Source organism: Nelumbo nucifera, chromosome 2, assembly GCF_055504915.1.
Source record: "Nelumbo nucifera cultivar China Antique chromosome 2, China Antique-T2T, whole genome shotgun sequence".
NCBI classification, from domain to species: Eukaryota; Viridiplantae; Streptophyta; class Magnoliopsida; order Proteales; family Nelumbonaceae; genus Nelumbo; species Nelumbo nucifera.
Genome location: NC_142650.1, coordinates 56,823,319 through 56,850,024, shown reverse-complemented (window position 1 = coordinate 56,850,024; position 26,706 = coordinate 56,823,319). Strand labels below are relative to the sequence as shown.

Genomic DNA, 26,706 nt, shown 5'->3' with positions numbered 1-26,706 from the left:
ATACAAGGGCCGCCCACATAACAAAAACACTGTAATAACAATAATCCCGAGTCAGATGTTATATCCAGGGGGGATTCCAAATTAGTTTTCCCTACTTCAAGGGTTGTTGCAAGTTGGTACTCAAACTTCAAAACGTGTCAATGTAGTACTTATATTCTCGAAAACTGTCAATCTAGTTCCAAATAGCTAATAACATATGAAATGACACAAAAGCCCTTTAAATGGCATCTAATTTTCTTTACACTGCCATTTCTGAAATGACACAAAAGACACATTTTGAAGGTGAAGGCCAAGGAGACGGTCAAAATGGGGATCATTGCAGCAACCTCTATAGATGATACTATTCTGGAATTTCCCTTCTTTTTGGTTCTGAACCAAGGAGATCATAATCACCGACTTAATGACTTGTTAAAAAAATAAAAAGGCAAAACAATGAATCATTCGGTTCAACCGTTAAGTGAAAACTTGGTCATGACTCCATGAGTCTATGTGGACAGTGGTAACTCAAACAAATCTAACAGTGTTGCAGTGATCCATGAGTCTTCCGTATATCAGCATAAACCCCTGTATCTGATACAACTTTTTTTATTAGTTTCTTACATTTTCATATGCATTATATAAATATATATAATATAATATATTATTTATTATTTAAAATATAATAATATATATTTCTAGTATTTTATTATATATTTATATATTTTTCTATAATTAATATTATAAATAAATAAAAACCGAAAAACCCACAAACCAAACCAGTCAACCGATTAACCAATCAATGGTTCGGTTTCGGTTACTGGTTTTCCAAAAACCAATAACCCCGATTCGGTTTCAAAAATAGCCCACGGACCGAACCGTGAGCACCCCTAAACACAATCTATATTGATGGACCCCAAAACGCATGGATACATGGAAACATAAATGTTTTAAAACATAAATGTATCTGAGTATCGGTCATAATGATACCAATACATAGCTTTAGATATAAGGTGTATATACTTATCCGTACTGTTGGGTGTGGATTGTGGAACGTCCATATTTGTTCTGGCTTTTTTGGGGGCTGCCGGTAGGTCTGAGGATTGGTGGCTGAATAGTCCCAGAACCAGAGGTGAAGTGGGTGAGCTGAACCGTATATCTATGAAAAATGAGTACATGCTGATGAGTTGCCGATATATGCTTGAGCTTTACATTCCAAAAAAAAACAAGAGTAAAATATGGGCCAACTGATTGTTATATGATTATATCTACAGATGTACAAATTGTATATGATCCAGAAGTTTTGTTTCTTAAAATGGTTCCAGTGAACTTGATCAATCCATGAGAGTGGTCTGTTTTAACACCTAAATGCCCATTGTGGTATATGTTGTATACTAGATTTTAATATAGACCAGCAAGTCTTCCTTCACAATGATTGGTCCATTTGAGCCAAGAATGACCCAGTGCTCTTCATGGATTTTGTGATACAGAAATAGAAATAGATCCTGCTCATGTCAGTATTTTGCAATATACAAGTTCCTCGTCCTCCAAAACATCCATTGATACCGGTTGATATAGTGCAGTTTCTCTTTTCCCAAAAGGAAAAGGTAAAGTTCTTTTGTAGTTCTGCTTAGCTTCAGGTTTACATATCACATTGTAACAAGGCATAAAAAGGCCTGGAGTGGGGGCAGCCACCAAGTGCATACATACATGATATATCAAGCAGAAAAAAATAAAAGACGATAACCGTGTCTATGTACAACAAAGAGTAGAGGGGAGGAAACAAAAAATATTGACACAGTTCCAAGCAAAAGGCCCTACAGCCTAGAACCATCAGGATCCCCAACCAGAGGATTGCCCCCTGCTCCAACCACCTTAACCCTCGTTACCACATCCAGCTTCACCAGAAGATTGACCCTGATTATCCCTACTCTATGTACAACAAAGAGTAGAGGGGAGGAAACAAAAAATATTGACACAGTTTCAAGCAAAAGGCCCTACAGCCTAGAACCATCATGATCCCCAACCAGAGGATTGCCCCCTGCTCCAACCACCTTCACCCTCGTTACCACATCCAGCTTTACCAGAAGATTGACCTTGATTATCCCTACTCCAACCAGAAGATTGACCCTGATTATCCCTATTCCAACCGGAAGATTGACCCTGATTATCCCTATTCCAACCAGAAGATTGACCATTTCTATTCCAACCAGAAGATTGACCCTGATTATCCCTATTCCAACCAGAAGATTGCCCTCGACCAAAGGATCTACCTCTATGAAAATTATCTCTACCACCTCGATATCCACCCCTACTTCTTCCACCCGACTCCCGACCCCAATTTTCATCTGAACCACCTTTTTCCATCCAGCTATCAGCTCCTTTGCCCCAGGAGCCTTCTTGATGGGTATTACTGGTATGCCCTTGGGATTCTGGAGCGCTTCTTCCACCAGACTCCCGACCCCAACCACCAGTCTGATTCCATCCTGCAGATGTTGAAGTGTTCCAATTTTCAGCTGAACCACCTTTTTCCTTCAAGCTATCAGCTCCTTTGCCCCAGGAGTCTTCTTGATGGGTATTACTGGTATGCCCTTGGGATTCTAGATCTCTTCTTCCACCAGACTCCCGATCCCAACCACCAGTCTGATTCCATCCTGCAGATGTTGAAGTGTTCCAATTTTCAGCTGAACCACCTTTTCCCATCCAGCTATCAGCTCCTTTGCCCCAGGAGTCTTCTTGATGGGTATTACTGGTATGCCCTTGGGATTCTACAGCTTTGCCCCAAGCTCCTTCGTTTTTAACCAGATGTTTCCCTTTGTCCCAAGAGCCTCCACTCTTACCCCAACTTCCAGCTTTGATATCAACCCCCTTATCCTCAGTAGCACCACTATTCCACGAATTCTTGTCTCCACTATAGCCTACACTTTTATCCCAGCTGCCTGGGACTTGATCAGTACCTGCTTGGTTAGCAGTTTCTGCAACAGTGTTTTGCTCCCAAGTTTCACCACCTCCATCTGTGTATCACATACTGGCAAAATTAGTAAAAGAGGAATATTGCTGCATATATATTAAGAGCACTACAGAAATTTGTACATACAAGCACATGTCTGCAAACAAGCACATGAATATGCAAAATGCCAAATGTACACGGTGGAGCACATAGGATATTACACTCTGCATCCTTCACTAATCAAAGGCAGCAAGTACAAACCAAATTTTACCATTCACGGCATCATGTCCCCAATAAAAAAACTACATCCTATTTGATGATCTTAACTCAAACCAATTCCATCATTTTGGGAAGCAAGAGTTTATGAGGATATAGTACAGAAAATAGATCATTAACAGTTGAAATTTTAAGTACTGCCAAGAGAACCACTAGGCTTTATTTTGATAAATGCACTTGCATATGCATGATTGATTTAAAAGCCTCCAAATGGACACTAAAATATAGTAGTAGATATAGAATTGCATTATACCTTTCTGTTGAGCACCTACTGTGGAGCAATATTTGTTTCCAAAGGTGTCATTGTTCCAACCAGCTGACGGGTTTCCAGAGAATGCTTCATCAAGAGTCCTATGTTTCTGTTGACCATCTGTCTTCCAGCCAGAAGACTGACCCCGACCAGAGAAACTCCCTCTGTTAAAATTACCTCTGCCACCCCGGCGTCCTCCCCTTCCTCTCTGTCCACTTGATTCCAAACCCATTGCTACACTTTTAAAAGTATCTTTGACATCACTCCAGTTGGCAGATTGACCTTCACCTTTGGTTTGGTTCCATGCATCATCTTTAATGGTTTCCCCAGAATGTTGAGTTACATCGTTCCATTTTTCATTAAAACCAGAACACTTGCTTCTATTCCAGTTGGCAGATTGACCTTCACCTTTGGTTTGGTTCCATGCATCATCTTTATTGGTTTCCCCGGAATGTTGAGTTACATTGTTCCATTTTTCATTAAAACCAGAACACTTGCTTCTATTCCAACCATCCAGTTGATCATTGTTCCAACCAGATGATTGGTTTCTAGAAGATGATCCATCACCTGTAAAACATTTGTCTTGATCACCTTTATTCCAACCAGAAAACTGCCCCCGACTAAAGGATCTTCCACCATTAAAATGATCTCTAACTCCTCGACACCCTCCCCTTCCTCTTCTGCCATATTCCTGACCCCTGTCAAAAGCATTTGCCTTGCCCAAGCTAAAATCTTGATCTTTTTTCTCCCATGCTTTATTATCTTCTGACCCCTTGTTCCAATCATATCTTTGATCAGCATTAACACGTCTAGAAATGTTCCAGCGGTCATTTAGCTCCTTTTTTCCACTAGCTTCATCCTCTGCATCAAACGCTTTGTCTTTACTCCAAGATGCTCCCTCATCACCAAAAGCCTTTGATCCTCCACAACTGTCTCCCTTTTCATTTTTACTCCAAGTGGTCCAGTTGTTGCTCCCTTGATCTTGATTTTCTGATTCCTTGTAAGCATGACTACCAGCTGTACCCCAACCCCCAGTCTGATTCCTCCCTCCAGATGCTGCAGTATTCCAACTATCTTTCTTCCCACCAATGGAACCATCTCTTACCGTCCAATTATCTGCAGCTTTACCCCACACATCTTCTTGATTTGCTCTATCAGTATGACCTTGAACTTGGGACTCCACTGCATTACCCCAGGCATCTGCATCTTTTCCAACTATACCCTTGCCTTTGTCCCAAGAATTTGGCTGGTTTTGCAATTCAACTTCACCTTTCCAACTAGGGTTCTCACTTCCATGTCTACCTTTGTCCCATGTATTTTCTGATGTTCTTAAATGACCTTTGTCATTCTTAGATACACTTTTGGCACTGTTCCAACAGCCTGTTGCATCATTTGAATGGTCTTCCTGACATCCAGAATTTAATTTTCCAGTGCCCCAACTGCATCCTTCATCTCTTAAGTTTCCAGCCAGACCTTCAATAGGACATTCTGTTTTATCCCAATTATCAGTCCTACTGCTACCAAAGCCCTGTTTTGTTATAACTTTATCCCAGGATGAAGTCTGATCTCCACTAGAACCTGCTGCTTGATTACCAGTTGCTGCAATTGCTTTACTTCCCCAGGTGTCACCCCCTCCATCTGTGAATTATAAAAATGACGAAGTGAGCAAAAGATATAAAGAATATAAGAGCACAACAAAGATACCCCCATTATAATTGGGAGAAAGCAGACCTTCCCATTGAAGGTCAGGTCAGGCAGCATCCTCCATCTTTTGCATGGTCGGGTTGTGCTTGTTGATAATTGGGTGGGATTGGAATTTTTCCTCTCTTGGGTGACTTCTGGTCACCTTTCTCGTATTTATTTTATTATTTTAATAAGTTTTATTTTATTACCAAAAAAGGCAGCATCCTCCATCTCTTGAACTGCCAAGTCTTACCTTCACTGGGAGGCTCTACTTTCTCCCAACCATTGGTGTTGCTGCTACCAAAGCCATGTTTAGCTGTAGACCTGTCCCAAGAGTCTGTGTTTCTTCCCCGGTCTCCAGTACCCTGAGATGATCCTATATTCCACGATGAATTCTGATCACCATTAGAGCCTGCTGCTTTATCCCAGCAGTCCGCTATTTGATTACCAGTTGCTGAAATTGCTTTACTTCCCCAGGTGTCACCTTCTCCATCTGTATATTGTAAAAATAATTGTCAGATACAAAAACACAAAGAACACAAGAAGTAGCATAGCACTCAAACTTTCAGCAACTAGAAGTGGAAAGGGAGTCAAAGCTGGTTATTTCTTGGACAAGATGTAGCAGTCGGCTAGCTAGGATTTACAAGCATGTGTTCAGGGAGATAGAAAGCCTCTCAAAGGATTTGAACATTACCTTTAATTGGATGAGGACTGCAAATGGGATGGCAGAACATAAAGAATTATTTTATGAAACCAGAATGAAAAGAAGTGGAGAACTAGCATAACAAACATTTGGTCTTTGTCATTATGTTGTCTCTTGTCTGTACTAGGATTGTCTAATGTTTCTCTAAAAATGCACTTGCATGTGTGTGAATTATTAGTACAAGTATACTACACATGTAGATTCTAACAAACCAGAAGAACTAGCACCATGACATACCTTTTTTGGGATCACTATCAATGGAGTCAAAAGGCCTTGCAAGAGGTGATCCAATCTGAATTTTCAAGTACAGAGATCTGTTAGTATGAACAATTTATCTAACTAAATCGGATAAACCAAATACCATAAAATAAAATAAAAAAAAAAAGATGAGAACATAAGCCCTATATATAGAAATTTGATTGACTAACTGAAAAAGCAGCAGAAGAGAAACCAGGCCAAGTGCTCCTGCAAACAGACAATACTGTATCAGATTGGGGCAATATAGGCAAGGTCTTTATCAATAGATGAACCAAAGTTAAAGGAAGCAGTTAGATTTATGACTCAACAAAAAGATACCTAATAATTGAAGAAAGCAACCAAGAACTAACCATTTTGGTAGCATCAAAATACAAATTAGCTGACTAAACTACAAGGCAATGGTATTTAATTTTAATTCACTGAAAAAAACTAAGATATAAGCAGTGGCATTTAGCAGAACAATTGGTTTCTAGCACCAAATTGAAGAAGCACCCAGAGGACTAGAAGATTAAGAACTAGATAATCAGTATAAAAATGTGTGCATTTACATGATTAAAGGTTTCTGAAAAACTACATTAGAAATCAAGTAATTACCATTATTTAACAAGATGTTTTCAAAATAAGAGTTCATTTTTATCTTCCATACTATAGACTTCATCAACTCTCCGCACTCCGCTTCAAGGTCTTCCACTTACTCCCCACCCCACCCCAATTCCCATGAGAAATACAAGTTACATGTCACAAGGGCAAAAGGAAGCCAACCAACACCATGGATCGTATTACCACTATTAAACAAGAAAAATTACTAAAAAGAATTCATTTTTGGTCCTCCATATTCTTATATAGGTTCATCAACTCTCTTCTTCAAGGTCTCCCATTATAAAGGCCCAAAGAATCTTACAGAAGGACCCTAGTTTTCATACAGGTAAGAGAATACTGGTACTCTTTAAAATTTCACCCATAGACAGTACCTTGACATGAGCTAAAATTGGGGAGCATGATATTGAGTTGGATACCAATGTGAACTCTAATAAGGCACAAGTAGATGAACTGAAAAGAATAATACCACATCTAGCAATGACATTTTGATTTCTTGATTGGACAAGGAGTAAAGGAGGTCAGCCAATGGTTTGGCTGATACTTTGGCAAAGCACCCTTAGGGAAAATCTTTTGGGAAATGTATTGTAAACCTTGAGATAAAATATGGGGTCAACACTCATGCCGTGAGTGGTTGAAAGTTACTTTTCCAATCAAAAAATTAAAAAAAAAAAAAAAACATTTTGAACTCTTGTTAAATAATCACAATATGGCATAGAAAATGTTAAATACCAACTCTCTTCACTAATGTAAAAAACCTGTATTGAAGGTGAAAATATTGTTAAATGTAAATCAATATTTATTTGTATGATTTTAAGGCATGAATATATGGAGAATGAATAATTTAATATTTAATGTGGACATTTTTATACCTTTCAGATGATTTCTGCCCAGAATCCCATCCATTGCTTTCCATTGGTGCACCCATTCCTTCTGTAAAATCTTGAAAATACAGAGGAATCGTGTCAGCGCACAACATTATGAAATACTACTTCAGTGTGAACAAAGAGCAAGGAAAATGAAATGAAAAAAAAAAGCAATATATACATGTCAGATTGGGGGTAATTGCATGCTACATGTAGTTGAGAATAATTTACAAATAGAAAACTCACATAACGAATAATGAGAAATTTCTCAACTTTTACGAACAGATTTTTCATCATAGATCATCTAAGTAGGCAGTTTCTTCCTCTTTAGTGAAAAGTGTGTTTACCCTAAATTAACTGACAACGCAGTTTCATCCTTCTAATGTACTATAATCATACCTCCTGAGAAACTATGACTCCCAAAATCACCAAATGGGTTCATGTCAGAATCCCTGCTTTGGCAAAGGCAAATAGGAAAATTTCAGAACTTCTAGAGATTGCTAAAAAAAGTGTCTATGCCTTGTCTCTATCTTCTGTTTCCAGGAATTATAAGCAAAACAAATGCATATCCTATTTTATGCTACTAAAAAGAATAAGCCATAAAAGGAAAAGACTTACGTAATAGAGCCTCCACAGCTCTTACCATGAACCTCGGTAAGATGTTCACTTTTAACTGCAGAAAAAATTAAGCCCAAGAAGTTGTTAGAATGTAACCTACCACTTAACACTACAAAGTAACTGCAAACACCAAACCTGTAATGATTTTTAGCTGAGAATCAAGCTTCACTGTAACATCTGAATGATATATGGCTATGACACGACACAGGTAACCTTTTAGAGGACCAACTCTGATTCTCAAGGCTTGCCCAACAGAGAATATTCCACCTCCATTACCTTGGTGATTTCTGCTAACTACATTGAGGCTACCAAAATTAGTAAGGTACCAATCATATTTGCATCTGATAATTCTGAAAACATAGGTAGCAAACTCTCAAACATACAGTCACAGTTATTATCTTTCGCCATCCATGGTCTTTTAGGTGACAGGGGAGATTTTGGAGACGGCATGGTCTCATCAAAACCAGGCGGACCTGATCCATCATCCTGTGCATTCAACAGAACATGAAAAAGTAAGATAATATCACTAACAAATAAATCATATCACTAAATTTAAGCCATACAATGTTCTCCTGAAGGGCTTCCTTAGAAGGCTTAATCCTTTTACACAATTGAGCTTTAACACAGAAGAAACCACTATTCTCCTTTTGATTTTTATCATAAACAAAGATGGTGCTTTGGTAGATTTGCCTAACAACCCCTCGTCTACCCTACAAGAGAGAAATAACAGCATTACAGGGGGTTAGCCCTTTATTACACAACCATTTCAGTAAATAATAGAAGAGATGTAAAAAACTCATCATCCAAAAATATAGTTACACCTGTAGTGGACCTTCTAAGACCTCGATAAAATCCCTGACAGATATTTTCATCATCTGCTTGTCCAAAGCAGAATACTTTTTATCATTTGATCCAATTTTTATCTCATGCAGCTCAACAGTCACTATTTTTGACTCTCCGCAGTCATGTTTTAGGATCTAGATCACATAATGTCAAATGTAAACAGCAAATAAAGATAAAATAAGGAATAAAGACAATCTAAAAATAAAGTTAGTCTGACTACCTGAAAGGTTTCAGTCTCCTGCACATCTATTATAACACCATAATCGTTCTGACTGTATGGGAAGAGAACAGTAAAAATAAGACACCATGAATAACTCCTCTTATTACAAGAATGCCAGTTGGAGGTTGTAACAGAAGCAAGCAAAAAGAAGCCCATCTTACCCAAAGAAAACAAGATCATGCAGTTGAAAACCACCCCCCTTTTTACTCCTTGATGTACCTACAGATCCTTTTGATGTTCCTTTACCACCCTTACCAGAACACTTTTTTCTCCGTTCACCATAAAGCCGTGAAAGCCACTCTGGATCATCAGACATTTGATTCTCAAAAGTCTTAAACTTCTGAAGTTCATCATCTGAAGGAAGCACTCTCCAGAAGCTTAATGAATCAAATGATACTCTTTTATAATAATAACCATTCTTCAACATCAAACCATCAAGTATTTCATAAACCTCGCCTGTTTCACGATCACATCGGTAATGAATATGAGACCGGAAATCCCTGCATAATGTATATAGGAAAGTATAAGAACCATAGACACCATAAACTGTCCACTCAGAGACAATATTTAGCAATTTACTCAAGTTCACTAGAGCTGATCAATCTGGGTGCAGGAACAGCAGTCTGTCGGATAATTACTCCACCACCCTGAGAAAGAAGTTTACAAATTACACAGCCTGTATGTGATATAATATATTAAAATAAATTACATTTTTTATCAATAACAATAAAAAACAATTTAATTGATCAAAAAGGTAACTGAAACCAACAAACTGCCAGTTAGCATAGTCATAAGCCTTCTGCAAATCAATTTTGGACAGAATGCCTGAAATGCCATCTTAGTTCTGAAGTCCAGACAGATATCAACAAATGAGACACCATCCAAAGCCTATCTACTTAAAACAAAGCTATTTGGCAAGGAAAAACAATATAAGCTAACATGCTTTCAGACCTTTTGCAAACACCTTCACTATAACACCTTAAAGGCCTCATGCCAAACTTAAGGTCTGAAGTCCATAATAGCACCCTCCTTTGGAAAGTGGAATGAAAGGCAGAAAAGTTTCATTACCACTGAATTATATAAAAAATCTATCATTTTGATATTCCCCCACACTCATAAATTCATCATTACACACTTACAATCATCTCTTGTAGAAGGCTTACATAGAAGCCGTTATGCTTGGTGCTATTGTAATATGACTCAAATTGATCCATCAAAACTTAGCTCCAAAAGCACTCTTTCCAAGTACAGCACCAAGCATAACTGGATTATAGCATCTGTTATATCCTACACATCCCCAAACAACCCTCTGCCCACTTTTATTTTTGGAGATGAATTATCCCTTCTTCCATCACAGGCCAATTTATGGAGGAAAAGAAAATTGTGTGTTTCTGCCCCTCCTTTCACCCATGGGGCTCTCTACTTTTGGCACCAGGAAATTTAGACCTAAATTGCCACACTCTTTAATCCTTAGTTCATATATTTTCCACTAACTTAACAAATAAATTTACTTATCTCACCATAGGTTTTCATTATTAAAAAAACAAAGTTTCCGCAACAAAGTAAAGAGGATATACAAGCTAACGAAAAAATAGACTTCACCATTGAGGCATACCAAGTACCAACCTACGTTGCCTTGTTACGGTTAGAACATGGCTGGATAAGGTAGCTTTTGAAAGAGAAAGTTATCCAGAGCTTAGATAGTTCACATGTTAATTCAAAAGAAATTAACAAATGGGAACCTATTCCAACAATCTTTTCACAAACAAATAAATAACAAGCAACAAATGAACCTTACAACCATGTAAGTTGATTATAATCATATGCACCCATAACTAAACGGGAGCCAGTGAGTCATATGCACCCATAACTAAAAAATAAATAACAAGCAACAAATGAACCTTACAACCATGTGAGTTGATTGTAATCATATGCACCCATAACTAAACGGGAGCCAGTGAGTCATCAATACATCAATTCTGACTAGATAATCACACATGTTGATTTAAAAACAATGAGATACAGGAAGGTAATATGAAAAGTGAAGTTGATCTTTTCACGTGCATAAAGAATAGAAAATACCCCAGAGTTAAATATGGCCCAAAAATTCAGGATTAATTTAATTGATTGGTCAAGATCATCTATTCCGTGCCTTGCTTTAATAGTTGTGCCATCATCAAAAGCTGGAACCCTTAAAAATTAACAATAGATATACTTGAGTCACCTTGTGCATAGCACAAGTCTCTAGATGTTAAAGATGGCAGGATGTCTACTATAGCATGGAAAATAGCACAATATATTCTTCACATACATTTCCCCTAGTTGATTCACAATGCAATATAGCATGACTATTAGGAGAATTTTGCTTCTAGCTCTTTTGTAATAGCTACAATCAAACAAAAAGGCTACAATAAACAAAAAGGACTTTCTAGGAAAAACAGAGTTATTACAAGTTTCTTGGCAATAGCTTGCAGATCAATTCTCGGAATCAGCTTTATCATTGCTCTTTTGCGTTTGTCATTGACAGAAACAACCTATACAAAGTTCACATAGACAAGAATTAAATATAGTTTGAAACCAGTTAGTTCACAACTAAAAAATGAACTTTATACCTGTGCTAGGTCACCTTTGTATTTCCCAGATTTCAAGCGGGCCCACATACCCCGCAAAACTTTTAATTTGTTTCGAGCCGAAAGCAAATGAGAAAGTTCATTTTTCGGGACAGGTATCATTCTAGTAGAATAAATACTACAAAGCCCTCTGCAAGCCTAAAAAGGAACACACATTATGCCCAAATCAGTCCTTTAAATTTTGAAAAACATTCATAGAATAATAATGGATTTTATTGAAAAATATAATAATAATAATAATAATAAAGGATAGAAAAATACATTAACAGGTATTTTACAAAATATGATAACATAACTTTAACCTTTCCAATAACAGATAAAAGAAGATACAATATAATAATAATAATAATAAATGATAGCAAAATACATTAACAGGTATTTTACAAAATATGATAACTAACATAACTTTAACTTTCCAATAACAGATAAACGAAGATACCTCAGTGACATCACATTCTTTATAAGCTTCAATATAAATAAAACCCTTTATGTTGTCAAGGGCGAATGCAGAACTTATCTGCAGTTTAGTTCCAAGATTTTGCAAGTCAGCATACTTCTGCATGAGGCAGAAGGTTGAATATCGCTCACGCCCAACCTACAACCAGTCACAGGCACTCAATAAGACACTTAAATAAAATGCAACCATGCCAATAAGTAGTAAAAAATCTAAAGGGAAAACGCACCGTGCATTTGACCTTCCATATGGTTGGATCATTAATAGAAGGCATTTGGTCAATTTTATAATCAGATCTTTTAGCCTCATAATCATCTTCTTTGTGTGCAACATAGTGTGAACCAGGCCCATAGCGCTCTTCCAGATATCTTTCAAGCTCTACATCACTCAGCTCCTCTTCTTTCGGCAAGAAAGGAAGGTGATGCGCTTTTCCCTGTTCATTCTTGTCTTTTATTTCCGCATCAATCTCATCCATGAAATCTGTTGACAATCAAGAAAAATAAAAAACAGCGGCAAACTCATTATCATTTCACTAACAAAAAAACAACTAAAATGCTGTGAAACTTATTTATTGGTTTTCTGTTAGTATGCTGTCAGCCTAGTCAACCTAGGTGCTGTCAGCTAGTTTTTCTCTTCTTTCTTGTTATTTGTTTATTGTTAGGATTTGCCGCCAGGGGCATTATTGTAACTCCTGATCTTCTTATTTTAAGTGAATATAAATAACAAGCTGGTAGCCGCCAGCCCTTGACTTTGATTCTCAATCAAACCTCTCTCTCTCTCTCTCTCTCTCTCTCTCTCTCTCTCTCTCTCTCAGGAAAGAACACATGGTATCAGAGCTATAATTCTGGGCTCGAAAATATGTTTTTTTCATCTGAATCTCAGTCCTTTTTTTTCTCTTGATCTCTTGGACGTGGAAGACCAAGAATTCTAATCGGACTGGTCAGAGTTCTTGCGGCTGTTGTTCTTTGGGTTCTTCCTTGGTCGTAACACCAAGGAAACCCTAATAGAAGAGGGGCGATGCTGGAATGACTCTCCTCTCTTAGTTCGATGCTGTGAAAATTTTTTTCTGGGTTTGCAACTTCGTACAGGTGTTGGACAGGGGTATGTGTCCCCTTTTTTCTCTGTGGTCTATGCTGTGAAGGGCTGTGAAGGCCTTGGTTTTGAGGTTTACACCTTCGTACAGGCACTGGACAGGGGTATGTGTTATTTTTAATCATGTGCTGTGTCGAACTGTTAGTAGACCTTTTTAAACGACTGCTTGTGGCCGAACTATTGCTGTTAGTAGACTGTTTTCAGTAGCCTGTTAGTAGACTAGTCGCTGGACTGATTACTGGGCTATTCTAAGGACCGAACTATTGCTGGACTGATTTCAGCACTATCTTTCTCATTCCAGAAGTGAAAATTCTTGGGAGTTTAGCATTTTGTTTGTGTGGGATTTGGTCTGGTATATTTGTGACCCTTTTTTCTCAATGGCAAACTATGATTCAACATCACCTGGAGTTACACCAACTAATAGTACAGCTGGTATGGGGGGTGAAAACATGATGTTTCCCATGCCAATTATCCCTTTAAATGGCCTGAATTACCTGGAATGGGTTAAAAGTGTGAAACTTAATAACAAGTGGAAAAGCTGGTTACATAAATGGCAGAGTGAAAGAAACCAAGTGTGAGATAGCTGAACATGATAGGTGGGACCAAGAAAACAGTATGGTGATGTCTTGGCTCCTTGCAGCCATGGAACCCGATGTGAAGAAGAACTTTATGTGGGCAGACACCGCTAATGAGATTAGGGAACAGGCCAAAACCACCTATTCTGAGCTAAGGCATTATGCCAAGATTTACCAGTTGCAAGCATAGTTTTCAAGGCGCCAAGGCGAGGCTAGGCGACTTGGGGGCGCCTAGGCGATGGATTTTTTATGTTAAAAACATAGATCCTAGGGTAGTTCCCTAGGTACCATAACCATATTTCTTTAATAACTATTCATGATTTTCATAAGAAAAGTATAAATTTCATATTAAAGTATAGAAAATTAACATATTCATGAGAAGAAAAGGAAGAAGGAAAATAAAATTCAAAAAATATAGAGGCTGAACCCTTATTTTTGGTATAGTAGTAGTAGAAGCAGAAGAAGAAGAAGAAGAAGAAGAAGGAGAAGAAGAATATATGGAAGAGGAAAATGTGCTGATTAGATAAAATCTTTAGTTCTTCCTTACTTATTGGTTCAGGTTTTTAAGTCTTTGAGGATTCAATACAGCATTTAGCAATGTTTGTGTTGATTAAACCCTAATAAATAAGAAAATAATAAAAAGAAATTAGTATATAAACACACAAAATGATTATTTTAGTTTAATAATGTCTATTTTATAATTATAATATCAAAAAAGAAAGAATAAAAATTTTTTTTATAGTAGGAGGTAGAAAACTGTTAGGCGATTAGGCGAGGCAAGCCTAAAAGGGCACCTTGTCGCCTAGGCGTCGCCTTGACAACTATGGTTGCAAGCTGAATCCTCAACCTATAAACAGGAAAATCGGAGTTTGTCTACCTATTATTCAGCCCTGACTTCCGTATGGAAAGAATTGGATCACTATCAAGCTATAGAGTGGAAACATGATGATGATGCTAAGTCCTATAAGAAGTTGGTTTCTCAACAGCGAGTGTTTGCTTTCTTGTTAGGACTGAACCCTGCTCATGAACCCTTGAGAGTTCGGATCTTAGGAAGCAAAGAGTTGCCTTCAGTTCAAGAGGTATATGCCCTTGTTCAATCTGAATAAAGTAGGAGGAGTATGATGGTTACAACTGAGGAGGAGCAACAGGTAGCATTGGCTACAATAGGTAATAACAATATGGAGAAGAAAATTGACTCCAAGAAGGCTGATGATAAAGACAAGTTGTTTTGTACCCACTGTCGGTGCTCGCGACATACACGTGACACATATTGGGAAATTCACGGAAATCCCAAGTGGACAGTGAAGGACTGCATCCTAACAAGAGCAATCCATTGGCTGAAAACCGTGGATATTTTTTATGATTTCTCCTTTGATGACTTGTGGAGGAATTGGCTAGTAATAGCTAACACTTCAACAAAGAAGAATAGAACTCTGTTAGAATGGGTTCCGCCTTTGGAAGGTGTCATCAAGCTGAACTTTGATGAAAGCATCCAAGGCAACCCGGGTCTTCAAGTATAGGGGGTATCCTGAGAAATAAGGGCAGCAACATAATTTCCTTATTCTCAGGATCAGTGGGAGTGGAGGACTCCACAAGGGCAAAAATCCTTGGTGCAGTACAAGGAATTCAGATCGCTAACTAGCTTGGGGTGGAGCATCTCCTAGTTGAAGGGGACTCTTAGGTGGTAACAAGGTGGCTTCTAAACCCGGATACTACCATTTGGGACTACAAAGATCTCATCAAAAAAGTAAAGTGGTTAACCAGCAATATGAGAGTTGAGGTAAAATGGGTTAATAAATCTGCTAATTTTATGGTTGATGCTTTAGCCAAACAGGGGGTTTCTAGGGAAGAGCTTTTTTGTGCTTCTTTGTAAGTTGTTATTAATCTGGAAATCTGTACTTAACTAACCCAGAGAGGTTGCAACTCGTGCCTTTCCTGGAGGCTTTGTACTATTGTCTATTGCTAATTAATAAAATCATTTCAATTATCAAAAAAAAAAAAAAAAAACCAAGAACATGGTAAAGTGCAAGGTCAAAAGAAGTCGAATATAGCACATTTGGCAACCCAAGTGATGTAGTGGGGTTGGAACAAACTAACACAAGACAGAAAGAGAGAGGAAGAGAGAGTAGAAAGGGTAGAGAAAGAGAAAAGAGAGAGAAATCCCAAGGAATCACTCCAAGGGGCCCTAGAATCACTCTAGGGTTTGTAGGAACCACTCCATACAGCAAGAGAGCTCTTAAGAAATCTTCATTCATTCATTCATTCATTAGCTTCAATAGGAAGAGAATACATCTATTTATAGAGGGACTTGTGTGGCCCGGAACACTGTTCACCATAATTACAAAAAGTGCCACTATTTGTCTTCTGCATCAAGAAACACAATAACTTTCTATCTACTAATGCAAATAAATTGAAAAATGAAAGACAAGCACTACTAAGCTATAGGAGCAAGATGCTAATATCCCAAGTCCACACTGGGCTGGTCAAAATGACGAAAATACCCATATTGTCCAAATATACAAAAAAAAACAAAAAAATTTGAGAAAATTCCATATTTGATTCTTCATTACCAAGATACTCCGGTTGTTGGTACTACCTGGGACCACTTTACTAGTTCTAACCCCAAGGAAGATATCATGAATTCCTTCATAGATCACTTGGAGTCATATGCTAGGGCTTTGCAACAGATGGATAGTTCTGTTACTGGTACTCCTACTTCATTTGCATCTATATCAGGTAATGCGGCTTATGCATTCCATGTCACTACTACCACTGATTCCCCTTGCATCATCGACTTAGGGGCCTCTAACTACATGACCAGTAAGCCAAATTTGTTTCAGACTTATAACCTTTTGTCAGGAAGGGATAAAGTGAGGCTTGCTACTTGCAAATGGATCATTCTCCTTCATTGCAGGCCAAGGATCAATATCCCTTCCCCATGGCTTTAACCTAAATAGTGTGTTGCATGTTCCCCAACATCCTATAAATTTGCTTTCAATCAGTAGCATCACAAACTCTTTAAACTGTAGTGTAACATTTTTTCTTGGTTCATGTGTTTTTCAGGATCTAACTTCTGCGAGGACGATTGATAGAGGAAGCTTAATGGATGGTCTCTATATTCTCGACAACAAAGTTGGTCTCTCGGTGTCGCCCTCGGAGTCATATAGTCAGTCAAATAAGAGTCAAATTTTTTTGTGGCATAGTCGGTTAGGTCATGTTTCATTTGAAATAGTGAAGTCTTTGTTTCCGTTTTTATTTAAGTCATGTTCAGTGTCCAATTTTCAATGTCAAACATGCCAGTTGAGCAAACAATGTAGAATAACTTTTCATTCAAGTAATAAAAGATCTAGTTTTCCTTTTCATATTGTGTATTCTGATGTATGGGGGCCTATCTCTGAGGGCGGGCACAAGTACTTTATCACTTTGATTGATGATTTCTCCCACAATACATGGGTATTCCCGATGCGTAGCAGAGATGAAGTTTCAAAGATTGTGAAAGACTTCCAAAGGATGGTGTTTACGCAGTTCCATGTTGAAATACAGATCTTTCAATCAAATAATGCCAAGGAATATTTCCATGGTGAGCTTAATGAGTTTTTCCTCCCATGGATCTATTCATAGGAGCTCATGTGCAAGAACACCGCAACAAAATGGTGTTGCCAAAAGAAAAAACAGACACCTTGAGGTAGCTCAAGGGATGATGTTACACATGAATGTTCCAAAAAGGTTTTGGATGGATGCTATACTTGCAACTGCTTATGTCATCAATCGCATGCCCTCCAAAGTGCTGAACTACATGGCCCCTCACCAGTTGTCGTTCCCTCAGTCCCCTTTATTTTCCATTCCCATGAGAGTCTTTAGTTGTCATGCCTTTGTCCATGATTTGTCTCTGTCTCGGGGTAAGTTAGACCCTCGATCCATTCTTTGTATCTTTTTGGGGTATCCCTCCTCTCAAAAGGGGTATCGGTGCTTTGATCCCGTTAGTCAAATTTTTTTGTCTCTATGGATGTGTCCTTTGAGTCTGAACCGATCTTCCCTGCTTCTCCTCAAGGGGAGAGTAGTGTGGAGGAGAAGTAGGTTCAGGTATGCCAAGTCTCTCTTCCTTCTATTCCGAACCTGGCCCCCTTTCATGTCTTCCAACGTACATGACGTTGAGATCAGCAATGTGATAGAGATGTGGAGCTACCAAATACTGAGCATCCGACACCGTCAGACTCCCATGAGGTAAGTCCAAACCCTACTACACCTATTGGCACCCCTGCTCCTACTAAAGATGACCTTAATATTCCTATTACTCAAACAAAGGGAGTCAGGTCATGCACTACCAAACACCCCATTACCAATATGTCTTCTATGATCACATTCCCCCCATACCGAGCCTTCCTATCTGCAGTTGATTGCATCCCTGTACCCAAAAATGTTGCAAAAGCCTTAAAATACCCTAAATGGACAGATGCTATGAAGGAGGAGATTAATGCCCTCCGTAAAAATCAAATTTGGGAATTGGTAGATCTTCCAAGGGAGAAAGACCCAATGGAGTGTAAGTGAGTGTTTACAGCTAAACACAAGGCGGACGGGACAGTTGAAAGGTATAAAGCAAGACTAGTAGCCAAGGGGTACACTCAAGTGTACGGAGTTGACTATGATGAGATATTTTCTCTAGTAGCTAAGATGAACTCAATTCAAGTTCTTCTATCATTAGCTATGAATTGTAATTCTTTTGTGATTAAGTAATGAAATGTTGTTATTGATCAAAAAAAAAAATTCATTAGCTTCAAATCTTGACCGGGAATTGCACCAACTAGACATTAAGAATGCCTTTTTAAATGGTGACCTAGAGGAGGAGGTGTACACGGTTCAACCCCCGAGATTCTCTACCAAGGGAAGCGAAAATAAGGTGTGTAAACTAAGAAAGTCTCTCTATGGTTTGAAACAATCTTCCGGGGCTTGGTTCAGTAAGTTTCATATGGCAGTTCAGCAAGTAGGGTTCAAGCAATGTCAATCCGATCACACACTCTTTATGAAGAGATGTCAGGAACAGGTTGTCGTTTTGATAGTGTATGTAGATGATATCATCATTACAAGAAATTGGAGTTCAGAAATACAACAGTTGAAACAATTCTTTGCATCTAAATTTGAAGTGAAAGATCTAGGTCCTCTAAAGTATTTTCTTGGAATTGAAGTTGCCCGCTCAAAAAGGGGTATCTTCATTTCTCAAAGGAAGTACACTCTTGATTTGTTACAAGACACAGGCAAGTTAGGTGCAAGGCCAGCAGATACTCCTATGGATGTTGATCATAAATTGGGTAACTGTGATGGTGAACCTTTGAAAGATGTAAAACAGTTCCAAAGTTTAGTGGGGAAGTTGATTTATTTGTCCATGACTTGTCCAGACATTGCCTATTCAGTTGGGGTCCTGAGCCAATTCATACACTCTCCTAAGAAACCTCATTTGGAGGCAACAAAGAGAGTGTCTACTATTTAGTAAGCATAATCATCTAAAGGTAGAAGTCTTTGTAGATGTTGACTGGGCAGATGTTGTGGATGACAAAAAGTCCACAAGCGGGTATTGCACATTTGTAGGAGGAAACCTAGTGACCTGGAAAAGCAAAAAACAAAGTGTTGTAGCAAGGTCAAGTGCTGAAGCGGAGTATAGAGTTGTGGCACATGGGGTGGCTGAAGTTCTTTGGCTAAAAAATCTTCTAGGGGAGCTTGGAGTTGCTGTTCATAATCCTATGTCTCTTTACTGTGACAACAAGGCAGCCATTAACATCGCTGGCAATCCTATCCTACATGAGAGGACCAAGCACATCGAAGTGGACAAACACTTCATAAGGGAAAAATTGGAAAAAAGGAAAATTTGCATCCCTTATGTCAACTCCAAGGAACAATTTGTTTATCGTTAGGATTTTCCGCCATGGGCATTATTGTAACTTCTGATCTTCTTATTTTAAATGAGTATAAATAACAAGCTGGTAGCCGCCAGCCCTTGACTTTGATTCTCAATCGAACCTCTCTCTCTCTTCTCTTCTCTTCTCCTCTCTCTCTCTCTCAGGAAAGAACACATAAAGGAATTGAAATTACTTACGTTGAACGATACATCCAAGGTCTTTTTCATAATTCAAAAAATGTCATTATATTCATCCCATTAGTAATAAAAAGACTCTCTACCATCAAGAGAAGGCATACAATTATAGTCCTACCCTCTAAATAAATCATATGTTTACCATACAAAACAATGTTCCAGAAATTCTCAATACCACTCAATCATGAAGTAATCATCAAGTGAAAACAAGAATAAATCTGGGGGCAAAGCAAGTGAAAAATGAAAAGACAAATAATAGTAATCCCAAGGTAGTTGCAAAGGTCATCGATATTAATTACATAAATGGAACACAAGAAGCATAACTCCACAAGTAATAATTGCATGTGACCAAAGCAATAAATTATTTCACAGACCTTTAACAGCAGAAACCACCACTCTAGTGTCAGGAAAAGGAATAATCACATGAAGTTTTTGGCACATTGAGCTTCCACCAAACTTGACAAAACAAGTGTTTTTTTCCAATTTATATCCACCATAACTCAATTTTAAAAGAAAAGAAAACATCAATCAATTACTTCACAAGCCAAAGGACTATTTGTTGAGATGATAAGCCTACAGAGAAAGCATGCTCAATCCAGAAGAGAACATTTAACTCACACCATAGCACTGATTGAATTCTTTGGAAACACAACCTCAAAAGGACAAGTTTCTTTTCTACTTTCCAACCTACAAATTTTAAGTAATCACACTACACATTCTGATGTGAGGACCATTATTTGGCGTAATAGTAAAATGTCAGTCTAGCAAGCGTGGAAACACATGCTCGATCTAAGGGTAACCACTTTGTGCAAAAAAATGCCAATGATTAGGACCGTACCCAATCTACCCCTCCCAAAACCCCAGATAGCTAGGATGAACATTGGGTAGTGACCTTTTAAATTACATATTCTAATCTCTTCTAACCCAAAGAAGACATAGACAGCACAAGTCAATAACACTCCTAAACCATTTATAGACAATTCCTATTATATTGCAAATTCACAGATGCAACTACAAGTGTAGAACCATTATAGGCATGTTGCTTATAATGTTGTACTTGCCAATTTTAAAACTAAATGTAATTCATCTTAATCTGTCTTATAAAGTCAAATGTTAATGTATCAATTTCATTGATATAATTCTCCCTTGGGCTCTTCGAAAGGTGTTTCCAAGGTACTAACAGAGAATGCTAAAATAAAATTGATGAGCAAGGAAAATGGGCAAAAATCCTTTAGCCTAAACAATGCACATAACAATACTGATTAACTTTGTTTTCAAGAACCACTACCTCATAAACAATGCTCATAATCAACACGTGTGTACAAAAATAACCATTAGGATGCTAGACTGTTTATTGCAATTTCTATCCATGTCCGTTTTGGTCTGCACCTAGCTCTTTTAGCCCTTTCCACTTGTAACAAATCGCTTCTTCTAACTGGAGCTGTTGGTGGTCCATGCACATGACCAAACCATCTTAGTTTACAGTCTCTCATTTTATCACTTATTAGAGCTACTCCTAGGTTTCTACAGTTGGTTTCATTCCTGATCCTATCCATTCTAGTTTTTCCACTCATCCACCTTAGTATTCACATTTTTTCCACACTCACTTTCTGAACATGTTGTTCCTGACTGCCCAACACTCTGCTCCATACAACATAGCTGGCCTTCAACGGTTTTATAGAATTTTCCTTGTAATCTTAGTGGTATTCTCCCATCACACAAAAGTCCAGATGCACCCCTCCATTTTTTCCCAACCTGCTCTAATTCTTTGGGTGACATCCTCCTCAATCTCTCCCTTCTTATGAATTATTGAACCAAGCTACTGGAAATGGTCACACTGAGCTATCACCTGGTCTCCGATCCTAAGCATTCCCTGATTTCTGAACATAATGTCCCAAAAATTGCACTCCCAGATATGCAAAGCTTAGTAAAGAATGATGCTTCATAATATCCTGTCCTTTTGTCCCCATTTGGTAATGCAACCAGTATAAAAGATGTAACAAGATGAACTGACTGAGAAAACCACATTGACTCAAAGAAAGAAAATTTAGTTCCATATTTTGAAAGAAAAAAAACATTCAAAGAAGAGTCATTGATAAAGAATAACCACTCAAAGAGAAGCTGCACACATCAAAAGTGTGGAACAAGGATTCAAAGGGAATGTAGAGAGGTTTGGATGTATTGAAGGGAAAAGGGATTGAGGTTAAGAGAATCAAGTGAAAGAGAAAGAAATAAACAACAAAGAAAGATAGAAATGATAATTGAAGGACCTGACTTCTTATATTGCATAACAATTCAAATCTCACGATCATAAGATGAATCAAATTGCTCACTCATTTTTTATAGATAAGCAGCTAGAATAGTACATAGAGCTTACAAGAAAATACCCTTATGATCTATACAAATTTTAGTTCATACAAAATCACAAATCACATTAAAGACATCTAAAAAAGGACAACAAAAGATGCTTTTGCATTATAAATTTCCCTGCAACAAATTAATGCAAATCATTTAGTTGATAAGGATTTGCCCCTTAAAGAATTGCAATCACTAAGTTGAATTTGGGCCTCTTGGTGGGTCAATATTTGGAGTTTTGAACTGTAGTATGCCACTGGCCAGCTTGCCCATGGAATACTGCAATCATTAAGTTGAAATTGGACTCAAAATGAGCCTCTTGGTGACCAGTATTTGGACTATAGTGGGATCATCTCCAGCTATCTCATAGAATAGGGCCAAAGGTTGTTCAATGCTTCAGCTCTTTTTGCTTTTTAACTTTTCTCTCTCCTTTCTTGAGTCAGCAACAAGAACAAATAGATTTACTGATTCAAAGACAAAAGAAAGGACAAATCCAACACTCACAAAGCTATGGGATAAAGGAAAAGGTGGCCCCAAGACCAACACAACCCAACCACAATATGATCAACTCACTACTGTACAGTTGATAAAAAAATACAAGAAAAATCCATCCCATAATTGATTGCCACTACTAGTTGGTGCTTCAGCTCTAAGGAAGCCAAGTATCCTGACCAAATACAAAATCACAAATAATTTGATATTTTGACCAATCTTATCCACCTATATTTCCCCAAGTGCCAAATTATCTTTGATGTACCTAGATTCACATTAGGGTAAGAATCAAATTGAGCCTTGCTAGGCCAACTTGAATTTACACACAATATAAATCTACATTTGTACAAAAAGAAGACCATATACCTTATTTGCATATCAAATACATTAGCCATTGGTTGAATATATGCTACTTATTTGTTATGTTTATACTACTTGCATGCTATTTATAAAATATAACATAAATATCATGAAATTAGTGAGCTTTCTGCTTACCTTTTGCTGTAGCTTCATGTGGATTCCTAAAGAGCTGAACCAAATTATTGATTCTTTAGATAAAACAAAGGTTTTGATACAATACAACCCGTATTGGGTGTATCGTATCATATTTTTGGCTGCCCGTTACACCTGTATACAGGTGTTTCCGTGAACCCCATTTTTATTAAATAATATATAAAATTATACTTAAAACTGAAATTTGAAAAAAAAAACTAAAAAAATAAAAGACGCATCACTTAAAATACCAATACACCTCTGCCGATACACAGGTGTAACAATACTTTGAACCATGGCTAAAACAGGACCAGAGATTTTTTTTCTATAGTGCAAATACTTTTCCTATCAATTCAGTAGCTTTTGGTCTTTTTGTAACAAAGCCCTGCTTTTTTTACAACCTCCCATGTGCATCTCTCCTTTTTGAATTAAATGTCACTTCTATATTCTACTTTGTAATATATAACGTATATAAAGGTCCCACTAAGCTCAGCCTAAACAACCCAAACCCCAACTTCAGACCTACATTTTGGCCCAGGCAGGCCAGGCCTAGCCCTATTTACTGTCTGGTAAGGCAGGCCAAGGTTATAAGTAAAACTCAGGCCATGTATGCCTCATCCTAGGACTGGGAGAACCCAGCCAAAGGATCACCCCTACTTCCTTACACATTTCATCAGTCCTAGGTATTCTCAGGAAGGGGTTAGGATATGCCAAAAATTTTTCAATATGAAGGCCCAGTAGACAAGGCCAGCTTGCAGTGGATAAAAAGTTGATTGGCTGACTGCACACCCTTTCTTTCAGATGATATAAACATGGCAAAAAAGGGTATTTTAGGAGGGGAAGGGAGAGTCTGAGATATCGTAAACATTTCCGTAAAATATTGGAGTTTCAAGTTCCAACTTCCAAGAGATATCGTATAGCTTGACACAGGCAGGAGGTGAACGAAATTCAATGCGCAATGATTCTTACTGGTCACCCTTTCTTTCAGATGAAGGCCCAAGTAAACAAGGCCAGCTTGCAGTGGATAAAAAGTTGATTGGCTGACTGCACACCCTTTCTTTCAGATGATATAAACACGGCAAAAAAGGGTATTTTAGGGGGGGAAGGGAGAGTCTGAGATATCGTAAACATTTCCATAAAATATTGGAGTTTCAAGTTCCAACTTCCAAGAGATATCGTATAGGTTGACACAGGCAGGAGGTGAACGAAATTCAATGCGCAATGATTCTTACTGGTCATGTAAAGAACAAGGAGTTAACAAGCTATGTACTATAATTTATAAATAGGTTCATAAGCTTCAAAGTGTGATTAAAATTTATAATTCTAAATTTCTAATATGCATGAAAAAGAAAAGGCACTTGAATCTAGAATCTCTTTTGCAAGTACAATAAGAAGGCCATTTTCAGGTAGGTCAAGAGAGCTAACATTTGGAAGTTTTCTTTTTGGTTGTTTGGGCCTAAGGTACTAAGGCAGTACCATAGTGTTTTTGTTATTGCATGAGTTTTAGCTGTAAGTTAGCTACACCAAGTCACCAATCTGTGTCTTAAGCAGTTAAAACCTCTTTTAATTCTTTGCTAACCTATTTAGTCGGGTTCTGTTCTCCCCGTTTTGGGCAACAACTTAAAAGTGCCAATGCCGTAACTGTGATTTGTGAGAAGAAGACATATAACAGCAGCCCCTGAAACTGCATTGAGAACTGGTTCACTGTCCATAATACAATAAAAGATGCCCTTCCAATATCTTCATCCATAATTTTGTCCTCAAATTACTAAGTGATTTATAGCTTTGCCATATATATCAGTGAAATCCAAACCCTTGCTTCTTCCCTGGATACGATTTAAATATTGACAAGTATTTGTTTTCTTGCTCGAATTCAATTCCTAATGGAAATATAATCTACAAACCACCTGTGCATGGCCAGGTAGATAAACCAAATCAATGCTGAGTTGCTGACGATAACCAAAAGATCCTGAATTACTATGATTACGTACCATCCATTTAAATAAATCACATTATCTGAACCCATATATTAGAATTAAAAAAAAACGCTAATTAATGCACAAATATCGCATGCCTTCTAAAACGAGAACTCAAAAGATGTCGTCACAAGCAACAACCAAATACTTGCGTACTTTTTCCACACACCAAACCCGAAACTATTTCAACATTTAGACAAAAAACGAGTATGATCAAAACACAAAATGCAAGCCCACATAAGCATGCATGTACGAATAATGCTGATGCACATCCGCATTCCCATTTGTCCGCATAATAGTTCAGGTGCGAGGGCTTTTGATCTAACCACGAAATAAGCCCTAAAAAGTGCTCTAAGCATATATTCACAAAACAATACCAAAATAGAAAATAACGATCGGAAAAGAAACCCTAGGCCTAGGGGCTGAAATGAAGATAGCATAGACCCAAAAACAAATTCCACGGAAATTAAAGCAAAAAGTGAAGTATACCATCGTCGTCAAGTTCATCATCTTCGCTGCTCTCCTCGACGTCTTTGTCGACAGCCGCAGCGTCGTCGAAGAATTGGAGAACTCCGGGGTTTTTCCTTTTCTGGAGACTCGACTTATCTGTATTATCTTCACGCTTCCTCTTCGCTGATGAATCTTTCACCAATACTGCTTTCCCCTTTCCCACCATTTCACCGTCTTAGCGAGGAAAATGAACTGGAGAGAGAGAAGTTAATGGAGGTCTTGTGCATTTACGTTCCAGAAGAGCAAACAAGCCGAGCATAAACGGAGCAGACTCGGAGAGAGTGACGAAGAACTGAAGACGAAAGAGAGAGAAGCTGGACTGTTGGAGTGAAAGTTGTACTGCCTCCACTTTTATATTTTTACAGTAAATGATAATAATTGTAAGATAATATTCGCTTTGTTCATCTCTGTTAGACGAAAAAATTATCGTTTTTGCCTCGAACTCGATCCGCTACGCACATTTTTCCACGTCTCTACTCACACAGCGTTACATATGCGCATTGGGAATATCTCGCTTGTCATTGAGAGAGATGCTCCCCAAACACGGTGGTGGTATTTTATGGGTAGGGATGCCGGATGTGGGATGTGTGAGCAGGTGAGACGGGATCTGCTCCCCACACTTGGGCGCCTCACATACACATCCACCATGCATTGGGAACATCTCCCGTGAATAATAATTTAAAATTACAGGAGATGTTCTCAATGCATGGTAGGATGTGCATGTGAGGTATCTGCAGAGACCATCCTAGTGTATGCACCCTAGCACATAAGGCACTTCGGCAAGGTTATTTATGGCTGACGATGA

At 38.0% G+C, this 26,706-nt stretch overlaps 1 protein-coding gene across 1 annotated transcript; it reads right to left on the bottom strand.

The window, feature by feature from the left end:
- Positions 1 to 1,551: 1,551 nt before the first annotated feature.
- KTF1 (kow domain-containing transcription factor 1) lies at positions 1,552 to 26,227 on the bottom strand. The gene is made up of 20 exons (XM_088898877.1): positions 25,881 to 26,227; positions 12,554 to 12,804; positions 12,310 to 12,465; positions 11,853 to 12,008; positions 11,691 to 11,774; positions 9,820 to 9,887; positions 9,402 to 9,740; positions 9,241 to 9,292; positions 8,999 to 9,154; positions 8,741 to 8,887; positions 8,561 to 8,663; positions 8,313 to 8,471; positions 8,178 to 8,232; positions 7,959 to 8,011; positions 7,566 to 7,635; positions 6,267 to 6,303; positions 6,076 to 6,130; positions 5,389 to 5,628; positions 3,456 to 5,090; positions 1,552 to 2,990 (listed from the first exon to the last, which is right to left on the bottom strand). The coding sequence occupies exons 1-20, from the start codon at positions 26,065 to 26,067 to the stop codon at positions 1,990 to 1,992; spliced, it is 5,004 nt and encodes a 1,667-aa protein (XP_088755003.1). The 5' UTR covers positions 26,068 to 26,227; the 3' UTR covers positions 1,552 to 1,989.
- Between the last annotated feature and the right edge of the window lie 479 nt (positions 26,228 to 26,706).